Raw genomic sequence first — 12,663 nt, 5'->3', positions numbered from 1 at the left:
AATGACCATATAATTAATGATTATACATTATGACTAGATTGAATAGGAATAGATTATACTAAATGAATTTATTATAATGAGTGGTTCTTATGAGACTCTTTCATGTGAACATGACTGAGGAATAGGGTGAGCAGAAATTGCTCTTCTGACTATTGGTAATAAAGATCTGACAGACAGTGAGATAAAAATGATCGTATTTGGTCTCTCTTGAATCTTAAATGATATTCTAGTAATTGGAATGCCTTTCAAAAGAGCTTCAGGCATACTTTACTTAGAGGAGAGGACAGACGTCTTCCCAAATGCTAATGACATTATTTAATTGTCACAAAGTAGGAGTGGCCACCAGAGACAATTGATCATGTTAAATAATAATTTCCACTAAAAATATTTGATACCAATTATTTTAAAGCAAGAAAATTAATTTGGATAAATATTTCTTAATTTCATTGTTTTTATCTAATAATGTCATATATTTTCTAAGTTTCCATTTCTTTGGTTATTTTTATTAATCTTATAAATAATTTTTCTAATGAGATAACTATGAAGTTATAATCCTTGAATCCAGGTTTTTTTCCAAGAGTGTTATTAAGTCATTCTTTAAGGGTGGTTTGGGTGACATACTTTTCACCAAAATATTCCAGTCAATACATTTAAAAACATGATTTGTGGCATAAAATATGGGAAACCTGATATATGTGCTAGAATGGATTAAGAAAAGTCCCGGTTGTAATAATAACTATGTCAGAATGAATGAGAGCTCATCTACTGAAAACCTTACTTTTCAAATTCTATTAAAGAACATAAATCTGCTTATTTACTACCTGCTTGCTTAATTTTTACAAGTCTAATGTGATTACAAATATCTTCAGGTTCTAATCATTCCAGAATAACATACACCTGAAAACGGTCTGATACTCAATTCTTATCATGGATCCATGATTTATTTATGAAATAGTTTGAAGTATGTAATCTCATGAACTCACCACCTCTTGAGCTTTTATCTCTTGATCAAAGCAGGTCATTAGGAAGCAACCATTGTTAGTTCACAATTGACTCTAAAGTTTCCCCAGAATTTCCTTAGAAGTTTTTTTTTTTTAAATAAGAAATAGCTTTTTGGAAGCTACTCTAGCCTTTTCTGTAGGAATGTTCACATATAAATTAGTGCCTCTTTTGTGCCAAGTCCTGTCTAAGATGCTGGGGATGTAGCAGTATCTGAAGCAGACAAGATCATAGCCTTCAAGGAGTTTATTTTTGCTGATCTACCTCATGACACAATGTCCATTATACTGAACTATACATGAATAAATGGTTGTAAAGTACTATTACAGGAATCATTTTATCCATAATGAACTGAAACCTTTCTGCCTAATAGATAATTTATTCACATGATGATTGAATTTCATTTTCACTTTGCCTATCAGGAAACTTAGTACAAAAACTGTGAGTCAATATTGGTAATTCATAGTATTCTAAAACCTATATATCTACATTATTATTTTCCTCTTGATTTCACAAGGAGCATATTCCAAATTACAAATATTGGAATAGTCTAATACATTGGATTGGATCATACAATACTGACAATTTGTAGATTAAAAATGGTCTGATATCAGCAATTTCAAATGGTTCCACCTAATACAAGGGGTCTTCAAAAAGTTTATGGGAAATGTATACTATGGAAAAACTATGCACGGATTTCAAAAACTTTTTGCACCAAGATAAACTCACACTAAGTTGTCATAACATGTCTTAACAGGATTTACTTTGAGGCACTTAGAAGGATAAGAAGTCAGTTTGAAAAGAGCCCCTACCAGAGAAACATGAATTCTGCTAAAATTGAAGACAGAACAAACGTGAAATTGATGTCAAAGCCTGGGCGGAAGTCTAATGAATTCATGAATTATTGATACTTTACAAAAAGTTTTTGAGGGGCCACTATATGACCTCTATAATAGCTTTAGGTATGGAAAGCCATCATACTTCAACATCCTTGTCATTAAATTTGCTTGAGAGGATTCTGCCCATGATGTGTGACAAAATAAACTTCCAAGGAGTGGGGCAGGCTGACCTTTGAATGTACTGTGATGTCTTAGGCCTTTGCTCTATATCTTTTGTGTTTGTGCATGTGAGTGATATCCTCTAAGACCTACCAGCTAGTTACTCAATCAAGTATTTAAAGTGTTCTTATTTACTCCTATAGCCTATACAAACAAAACTTCCAGATATGTACTGAGCTGTCACATCAATAAAGCACAAGCAGGATTTGAAAAATAGATATGAACACTTGATAGGCCTCAGAATTCTTAAGACCTTCCTTCTGCATAAGGCATGCAGTACACATGGTGTCATAAAATATTAAGTGTAGTCCTAAAATGATCAAAATGCCAATAATGCTTATGAGTGTAAAAATTCTGAACTGCAGATATCTGTCCTAACTATCCTGTCGTTTTTTTAAATTTGAAAGAAAAAGGGACTTCCTTTCTTTGTCCCAATTCCATCAGGTCTTTGACATCCTGAAGTGTTAATGTATCACCTCCCCCGTCCCGATATACGTAGGTTTCCAACTAAGCAACTAGGAATCCCATGCACATTTAGCCAATGACCGTATGTTCATCTTTTTTTTTTTTTTTTGCATTTCAATTTTCATATCCATAATATTTACCTTAAAATCAAATGGTTAGTGCCATGTGGGAAAAAAAAGGTGAATTTACAGCATATTCAGGGGACTTGCGACTTAGCTGCCTATTGCGTACAGATAATTTCTGATTACTGATGCTCAGGAGTATTTTGCTGGGAATACTTTCAGAAAGGATAGTAAAATAAAAAGTATTTACATTTACTCAATAAACTCTTATTAGACATCTATTAAGTTCTGGGCACTGCAAATATGGATTGAGGAGACACAGATAACTGGAATGTATCTAGTACATTGTGTCAGTGAGCCTGCCAACTTCCAATATCTCTTTATTTTGAAGAGATATCTATATTTATGTAAGGTTTTTGTATCTTCGCCATCATCCTTCATCTGAATCTCAATAATCTACATTTCAGTTATTTTATTTTATGTAACACTGTTTGATTTCTTGAGGTTTGTTTTGGCCACAGTTTTAAAGGTCTATTCAGTGGTTTGGATCCTGACTTGTGGTCATGCCAAGTGTGAATTGATGATTTGGATCACCTCTGCATTTGTCCAACACCAAAGTAGGTCTGCTCATTTACAAACAAATTTAAAATGTAAGTTTCTGTGAAAAATATATTGTAAAACCTTGTACTTACGTGTGGCCACTGAATAATTTCATCTTGCAGTAAAAAGAGTGTAATTTCACATGCAGTTAGAAGTAAACCAATTACTGAAAGACCCAAACTGCTAAAATTCATCCATAGGGCATACATCAACTGGAATAGATACAAAATGTCAACTGGTTATATGTGGAACAAACAAGCTGACATGAAGTTATCAGTTTGCATTTCTGATAAACACGTTAAAGCTGAGGATTTGTTATAACTTCTGATTTTTTTCTGAATCAAAGTTCACTCTAAGGGTTCCCAACCTCCAAATGTGTCAGGATTCCAATAATACAGATAGTTTTCTGATACTGCATGCAGATATTTCATTTCCTCGTTAAATATAAAATTCTTATGGGCACTGTGTTGAGGCAAACAAGAAAGTGCTACGTTCTAATGGGAGAGAAAAACTAGCAACAGTAAATGTGAAGACAATGCAATAAATACTGACATCGTGAATAAACCCAGTGTTCTCTGCAGGGGCGGATTACCATGAAGCTAAAAGCACTTGTCTCTGAGCTTCTCAAATGCACAGGTCTTTTTTCAAGGCCCTGGGAGAAGCCATGCCTACCATCTTAAAATAGTTTCTGTAATCCCAGCACTTTGGGAGGCCGAGGCGGGTGGATCACGAGATCAGGAGATCGAGACCATCCTGGCTAACACGGTGAAACCCCGTCTCTACTAAAAATACAAAAAATTAGCCAGGCGTGGCAGAGAGCAGCTACTTGGGAGGCTGAGGCAGGAGAATGGCGTGAACCCAGAAGGTGGAGCTTGCAGTGAGCTGAGATCGCGCCACTGCACTCCAGCCTGGATGACAGAGCAAGACTCCATCTAAAAAAAAAAAAAAAAAAAAGTGAATTTTGGCTCTTCCTTAAAATATTTATATTTCTGACTTTTTTTGGGTCTTTTTTCATTAACCAGGATGTCAAATTTCTATATTGAGTAGTAACAATGAAAGTGTTTATTCTTGTCTTGTGCCTCGTTTTAATAGGAATGCTTCTAAAGTTGCATTATCAAGTATGATATTTGCTGTAAATTTTTAATAAATATTTTTGTCATCAAAAGGACATTCCTAGATATTCCTAATAGCTTTTTACCATGAATGATTACAGATTTTGTTGAATTATTTTTTGACATCTTTTAAGATGATCAAATATTTTCTTATCCTTTAATGCAGTAAATTACATTGAAATCGTTTTAAAAATAAACATTGATGCCATAACAGGCATTCTAAAGTATGCAGCTTAGAGAATTATTACAAAGTGTAAGCATTCATGTAGCCACCACCCATATCAAGACACCAAACCTATTCAGCAACCCAGAAATCAATCACTTATATCTCTTTTCACTCCCTATTCCCACCGTCCTCCATAAGAGAAACCACTAGCTGACTTCCAATACCATTGATTCGCTTTGTCTATTTTTGAACTTTATATAAATGTAATCATGCAGTATGTACTGTTTTGTACCTTGTTGCTTTCACTCAAAATTATGTTTGTATGAAATTCTTCAGTCTTGTTACGTTTAGTAGTAGTTTTGTTCATTTTCATTGCTATGTTATTTTCCATTCTGTCAGTGTGCTATGATTTGTGTGTCCATATTTTTACCAATGCACATTTGGGTTACTTCCGGTTTTCGCCACTGTGAAAAAGGAGGCTATAAACTTTTATTTCCTTTCATAAAACATATGTAAGCATTTCTGATAGAAGTAGAATTACTCAGTCATAGGGCAAACATATGTTCAACTCTGGAAGATACGGTCAAACAAATTTCCAGTGGTTATAGAAATTTAAACTTCCACTAGTAGTTGTTTTACATTCTTGCCAGTAAGTTAACCATTCTGGCAATTTTGCTGTAGTATTTCATTGTGGTTTTAATTTTTGTTTTCCTAATTTTTAATGAGCTTAAGCACATTGCTTTTATTTTTTTTCTATTTTTATTGTTTCTGCCATACTGTCATACAAAATAGCTGTATTATTTTGCAATGTATTTAAGTTGTACAGTATGATGTTTTGATATACATATACATAGTATAATGATTACTACTGTCACACAAAAGATCATGTCCATCACATCACATAATTACTTTTTTTGTGGTAAGACCACTTAAAATCTACTCGCTGAGCACATTTTAAATACATATTATCACCTATAGTCCTCATGCTGTATGTTAGATCTCTAGGCTTATTCATCCTACATCACTGCAAGTTTGTACCTTTTGATCTACTTCTCATTTCCTCCCCTCCCTGCCTCTGATTACCACTGTCCTGCTCTCTGTTTCAATGTATTTGGTGTTTATTAGATTCCACATATAAGTGAGATCATACATTCTTTTTGTTTTCGTGTATAGCTTATTTCACTTAACACAATGTACCTCAGGTTCATCCATGTTGTTGCAAATGGCAGTATTTCCTTTTTAAAAAAGGCTTAACCATATTCCCTTGTTTGTGTGTGTGTGTGTGTGTGTGTGTGTGTATGTGTGTACCAGTTTATCCATTTATCATTGATGGACACAGGTTGTTTCCAAATATAAGCTATAGTGAATAATGCTGCAATGAACATGAGAATACAGATATGTCTATGAGTTACTGATTTCATTTCCTTTGGTAAAAGAGGGATTGCTGGCTTATATGGTAGTTTTATTTGTAATTTCTTGAGGAATCCCCATACTGTCTTCCATAATGACTGTACCAATTTACATTCCCAAGAACAGTGTATAAGGGTTCCCTTTTCAGTCTGATTATATTTTAATGAATTTATTGGCCATTTGAATATCATTTTGTATAAGGTGACTGCTCAAGGATTTTGTCTATTTTTATTGGGTTATCTGTACTTTTTATTGATTTTTAGAAGTTCTCAATATATTGTAGATACAAGTCTTTTGTTGGTGATAATTGTAAAATTAACTTTCCCTGTGTGGCTTACCTAGTTTTTGTGAATAGTGCCAATTGATGAATCAAGTTTCTAATTTTAATGTATTTTCCTGTTTATATCCGGTTTAGGAAATTTTTACCTACCACAAAATCATGAAAATATACACTTATCATCTAGAAGCATTTAATTTTACTTTTCACATTTATCTCTGAAATCTTCTTGAAACTGATTTTTTTGAGTGTGTGTGGTATATGGTAGGACTAAAGTTTCATTCTTTTCACATGAGTCATGTTCAGATAGCTGTAATTACTGAAAAGGCTGCTTGGTTCCCATTGCTCTGCAGTGCCATCTTAGTCAGAAATCAAATGTCTATGTAGGCATGTGTCTGTTTCTGGAAACTCTATTCTGTTCTATTTTATTGGTCTATTTGAGTGATAATATCATACTGTCTTTTTAAAGTTTTAATAAGACTTAAAATTTGAGAGAGTACGTCCACATTGTTTTTCTTGAAGATTATCGCAGCCTTTTTATTTACACATATATTTTGGGATCAACCTGACTTTCTAAAAATAGCTTTTTTTTTTTTTTTTTTAAGATGGAGTCTCACTCTGTTGCCAGGGTAGAGGGTAGAGTGCAGCGCTGCAATCCTGGCTTACTGCAACCTCTGCCTGTCCCGGTTCAAGCAATTCTCCTGTCTCAGCCTCCCGAGTAGCTGGGACTACAGGCACTTGCCACCATACCCAGCTAATTTTTGTATTTTTAGTAGAGATGGGGTTTCACCATGTTGAGCAGGATGGTCTCGATCTCTTGACCTCTTGATCTTCCCTCCTCGGTCTCCCAAAGTGCTGGGATTACAGGCGTGAGCTACCACGCCTGGCCAAAATAGATAATTTTTTAAAGAGCAGTTTTAGGTTAATGGAAAAGTTGAGCAGAAATTTTCCATATGCCTCCTGACCTCCCCTTTATCATTATGTAATGCCCTACTTTGTCTATTTTGATCTTTGTTGATTTAAAGTCTGTTTTGCCAGACACTAGGATTGCAGCCTCCGCTTTTTTCTGTTTACCATTTGTTTGGTAGATTTTTCTCCATCTGTTTATTTTGAGCCTATGTATGTCATTGTATGTGAGATGGATCTCTTGAAGACCACATACTGGTGGGTCTTGGTTCCTTATCCAGCTTGTCACTTTTACATTTAAGATTAATATTGATATGTGTGGATTTGATCCTGTCATCATGATGTTAGCTGTTTATTTTGCAGACTTGTTTATGTAGTTGCTTTATAGCGTCAGTGGTCTGTGTACTTCAGTGTGTTTTTGTAGTGGCTGCTAATGGTCTTTCTTGTCCATATTTAGTGACTTCCTCAGGAGCTGTTGTTAGGCAGGTCTGGTGGTAACAAATTCCCTCAGCATCTGTTTGTCTAAAAGGAATCGTATTTCTCCTTCACTTATGAAGCTTACTTTGGCTGGATATAAAATTCTGGTTTGGAATTTATTTTCTTTATGAATATTGAATATTGTCCTCCAGTCTCTTCTGGCTTGCTGGATTTCATCTGAAAGGTCTGTTGTTAGTCTGATGGGGTTCCCTTTGTACATGACTTGGCCTTTCTCTCTCACTGCCTTTAATATTTTTTTTTTCTCCTCATTTTGGCGTTGGAAGAATCTGACGATTGTGTGTCTTGTGGATGATCTTCTTGTAGAGTATTTTACTGGAGTTCTCTGCATTTCCTGAATTCGAATGTTGGCCTCTCTCACTATATTGAGGAAGTTCTCATGGATGATATCATGATATATGTTTTCCAGATTGGTTCTGTTCTCCACATAGAACCAACCATATCTTTCAGGTACATCAATCAGTCATAGATTCAGTCTCTACATAATCCCTTATTTCTCAGAGGTTTTGTTCATTCCTTTTCATTCTTTTCTCTCTACTCTTGTTTGCCTGTCTTTTTTTGGAAAGCCAGTCTTCAATCTCTAAGATTCCTTCCTCTGCTTGGTTTATTCTGTTATTAATACTTATGATTGCATTATGAAATTCTTGTAGCATCTATTTTGTCTGTCAGCTCCTGCAATGTTTTATAGCTTCCTTGCATTGAGTTATAACATACTCTTGTAACTTAATGAACTTTGTTTCTATCCATATTCTGAATTACATTTCTGTCATTTCACCCTCAGTCCAGTTCTGAACCATTGCTGGAGAGGTAATGTGATCCTTTGGAGGAAAGAAGGCACACTGGCTTTTTGAGTTTTCAGCATTCTTGCACTGGTTCTGTTTCATCTTTAGGGGATTATCTACCTTCAGTCTTAGAGGTTGCTGACCTTTGTATCTTTTTCTTTTTAAGTTTTATCCTATTTGATGACCTTGAGGGTTTGATTGTGGTATCAGGTGGATTCAGCTAACTGTCTTCATTTCTGGGAGATTTTAGGGGGCCAGTGCTCAGCTCCCAACTCACGAACTGCCTGCTGTACCTCTGGAGGACTTGTGTTGGGCCCCAACTTTGTTCTCTGGCTCCTTGAGGTTTGGATTCCACTGTACTGGGGGGACTGAGGTGCGGCATCTGTAGCAGAGTGTTAGTAGATGCAGGATGTCTGCCTCCCTGTGGGCATTCACAACAGTGGCAGAGGCAGGGCAACAAGACTGTGTGCCCTGTTGCAATGGAGGTGGTGTTGGCTTGGGACAGGGTGCTGGCCAGTGCAGGTCTGAGTACCTTCTCTGTGCTCTGCAAGCAGGAGTGATCACTTAGGGTGTGGGAGGATCCCCTGCTCTCTGTGCAGTGTTAGTGCAAGGGTTGGGTGTTTCTTGGGGTGGGGTTTACTGACCCTTTACCTTCAAGGCTTTATCTGCAATGATGATCAGCAAGGGTGGGAAAGCATACTGCACTCCTGCATGCTGGTGGGGCAAGTAAAGCAAAACCTGCCTTTGCAGACACGTGCCATCAAAGTGATGTGGGGAGTTGCCATGGGGTTGGGGGAAGCTGTAGTATGAGGAGGGAATGTGCGGGCTGGTGCACGGCTATAGGGGCCACCTCGCTGGAGCTCTCCACCAGTCAGGCACTGTCCACTGGTGCAGAAGTTATTGTGTGGGTCCCCCAGGGCATCCAAGACTGCTCTGTAAGCAGGCAGGGCCAGACTGGGGCCCCGGGAGAGGCCATCAAACCAAGGAGGGCCCAGGTCAGACCAGCTCTGTCTGATGTGGAAGACCACAGGGTCTGACAGTTCCCTTAGGACTAAAGTCTCTTATGGGAGCAAATTGAACCTAGAGGGATGGGTGTCTTTGACTTTTAACAGTTTGACTCTAATGTTCCTTAGAGCGTCTGGACATTTCTGGATTGAGTCTATTGGAGACACTCAAGCTTCCTGGACTCTGGATGTTCACATTTCTCCCAAGACTTGGAAAGTGTTAAGCTACTATTTCATTGCACAGGTTTTCTATGCCTTTCCTAATCTGTTTTCCTTCCAAAAACCCCATAGTGCAAATATTTGTTTGCTTAAGAGTGTTCCATAAGTCTCATAGGCTTTCTTCATTTCTTTAAATTGTTTTTTTTCTTTTTACTTAGTCTGATTGGATTATTTCAAAATACCTGCTTTCAAGTTCAGAATATTTTTTTCTTCTGCTTGAGTTAGTCTATTGTTGAAGTTCTCAGTTGTATTTTTTATATCATTCACTGAATTCTTCAGCTTTAAGAGTTCTCTTTGCTTTTTTTTTTTATGATACCTATCTCTGTTGAATTTGTCATTTAGATCATAATTATTTTTATTTCACTGAATTGTCTGTATTCCATTGTATCTCACTGAGTGCCTTAAAGTTATTATTTTGAATTCCTTTTCATGCATTTCATAGATTGCCTTTTACTTGGGTTCTGCTACTGGAGAATTATTGTATTCTTTGAAGTTTTCAGGTTTACTTGCTTTTTCATTTGTGTGTGTGTGTGTCTATACTTTGATATCTGTGCATCTTGTGGAAAAGTGCCTCTTCCAATTATATGGAGTAGCTTTTTTACAGGGAAAATCTTTTTCTTCTAGATGTGTTCTACAGTGTTGTGCGAGTAGGGTGCTTTGGTGGTTCTGGGTGGGCACAATAGTGGTCTCTGTGTGATTTCTTTGACTGTAACCAATGTCAATGGTGTCTGTGTGTGCACAGAGACTGCAGGTGTTTATTAATTTAGTGGTGCAGTTTTTCTGGGCTGTCAGGTGAGCCCATCTTTGGACTGCAGGAGTATATGTGGCACCTGGTTGCTCTGCAGGTTAATTGAGCAAGGTCACTGTTGATGGTGGGTAATGGACAGTCTTATCCTTGGACTCTGGGGAATGTTCATGGTGCACACTTTCTCTGGTGGTTGAGGTGGTAGAATCATCAGTGGTGGTGGGTCTCAGGAGGGCTGGTCCTTGTTTTATGGGAGGACATGCTTAATGCATAGTGGCTCTGCTGGGCAAGGGGGAGCAGTTGCTGGTGACAGTGGATATTGTACATTCTGGTTCTTAGTGCTGGGGGTGCCACATGGTATGCAGAATGTTCCTTTTAATATGTTATTGAAATTGTTTTGCTAGAATTTTGTTTAGGATTTTTGCATCTATGTTCACCAGGGATACTGGCCTTTAATTTTCTTTTCTCACAGTTTTTTTTTCTGGCTTTGGTATCTGGGTAATGCTGGCCTTGTAAAATCAGTTTGAAATTATTCTCCTTCAATTTTTAAAAAATATTTGAAGAAGGATTGTTGTTAGTTCTTTAAATGTTCGGTATATTTCAGCAGTGAAGCAATCAGGTCCTGGAATTTTCTCTGGTAAGAGACTTTTTATTACAGACTCTGTCTCCTTACTCATTATTGGTCTATTCAGATTTTCTATTTATTTAGAAGTCAGTCTTGCTTGGCTTTACATTTCTAGTAATGCATTCATTTTTTCTAGGTTATCTAATTTGTTGACATATAATTATTCATAGAAGTGTCTTCTGATTCTTTTTATTTCTGTGGTATCGGTTGCAATGTCTCTTTCCTTTCAAATTTTATTTGTCTTTTTTTTTAGTCTAGCTAAAGGTTTTTTAGTCTAGCTAAAGTCTTAGCTAAAGCTTGTTGATTTTATGTATCATTTTATGACAGCAAATCTTCATTTGGTTATCTTTTATTATTTTTCTAGTCTCTATTTTGTTTATTTCTGTTTTAATCTTTATTGTTTCCTTACTTCTGTCAACTTTGTGCTGAGTCCCCTACTATTGTATTGCAGTCTATTTTTATCTTCTCTTCAGATATATTAATATTCCCTTTTGTATATTTAGGTGCTCTGATGTTGGATGCATATATATGTACAATTGTTATATTATCTTGATAAATTGACCCCTTTGTTATTCTATAATTGCCTTCTTTGGCTCATTTTACAGTGTTTGTCTTTGAGTCTATTTTGTCTGATATAAGCATAGCTATTCTTGGTCTTTTTTGGTTATTATTTGCAAGGAATTTTTTTTTTCATCTATTCATTTTTAGTTCACGTGTGTCCTTAAGGCTAAAGTGACTCTCTTGTATGTAGCAGATAGTTAGGTCTTGTTTTTATTCATCCAGTCACTTTATATGTTTTGATGGAGAATTTAATCCATTTAAAGTAATTATTCATTGGAAAGGACTTACTATTGTCACTTTGTTAATTATTTATCGATTCTTTTGGAGCTCCTTTTTTTTCTTCCAATCTTGTTTTCTTCCTCTGTGATTTGTTGATTTTTGTAGTGATACACTTTAACTTAAAAAGCTATCTCATGTATATTTTCTGTGTTGTTTTTCTTTGAGATTATCATTGGGCCTAAGTGAACCATCTTGGTACTGGCATTTTTGTTTTATTCCTGATTAAAGAGAAAGTTCTTATTATTTTAGCATGACATATAATGTTTGATTTACATTTTTTACACCTAGTTTTCTAAGATTTAAATACAGTATGAATGATTTTAAATTTTATCAACTGCATTTGCACTATCTACTGAGATGCTGATATGTGTTTTCTTGTTTATTCTACTAATGTAACAAGTTACATTTTTAAATTTTTAATATTATATCAACCTTATATCCTGTAATAAAAATAACTTTTTATATCATATTATATTCTCTATATAATAATTAATTTGATTTGTTCATATTTTGTTTAGAATTTTTGCTTATATGTACATGTATACAAGATATTTGCCTTTAATTTCTATTTCTCATCATGTCTCTGCCTGATCTTGACTTCAGGGCTTACTGACCTCATAATATATGCTGAGAAGTCCACTTTCTTTTATATTCTCTGAAATAATTTAAGATTGATGTTATAAGTATTTGATAGAATTTGTCTGTGAAGCCATCACAGCTTAAATTTATCTTGTGTGGGAATGTTGCTAACTATGGATTTAATTTCTTTAACAGTTATAGGACTATCAATATATTCCATTTCCTCTTATGTCTTCTTTCAATAGATGGTAGTTTTCAAAGGCATACATTTTATAGGTTAATTTATAGGGTTTTTTGCAGTTTGTTTATCCCTGTTGTG

At 35.6% G+C, this 12,663-nt stretch overlaps 1 protein-coding gene across 1 annotated transcript in view; it reads right to left on the bottom strand.

Annotated features, from left to right (window-relative positions):
- Window positions 1-12,663, bottom strand: part of LOC105532796 (putative uncharacterized protein encoded by LINC00301) — a 39,113-nt gene that overhangs the window by 5,909 nt on the left and 20,541 nt on the right. Inside the window, exon 3 of the mRNA XM_011971082.1 lies at window positions 3,277-3,396. Within this exon, the coding sequence (XP_011826472.1) occupies window positions 3,277-3,396 (120 nt within the window). The remainder of the gene's footprint in view (window positions 1-3,276; window positions 3,397-12,663) is intronic.

Source organism: Mandrillus leucophaeus, unplaced genomic scaffold, assembly GCF_000951045.1.
Source record: "Mandrillus leucophaeus isolate KB7577 unplaced genomic scaffold, Mleu.le_1.0 Scaffold986, whole genome shotgun sequence".
In the NCBI taxonomy this organism is placed as follows: domain Eukaryota; kingdom Metazoa; phylum Chordata; class Mammalia; order Primates; family Cercopithecidae; genus Mandrillus; species Mandrillus leucophaeus.
Note: the sequence above shows the minus strand (reverse complement) of the source record. Positions and strands in the feature narration are given on the sequence as shown.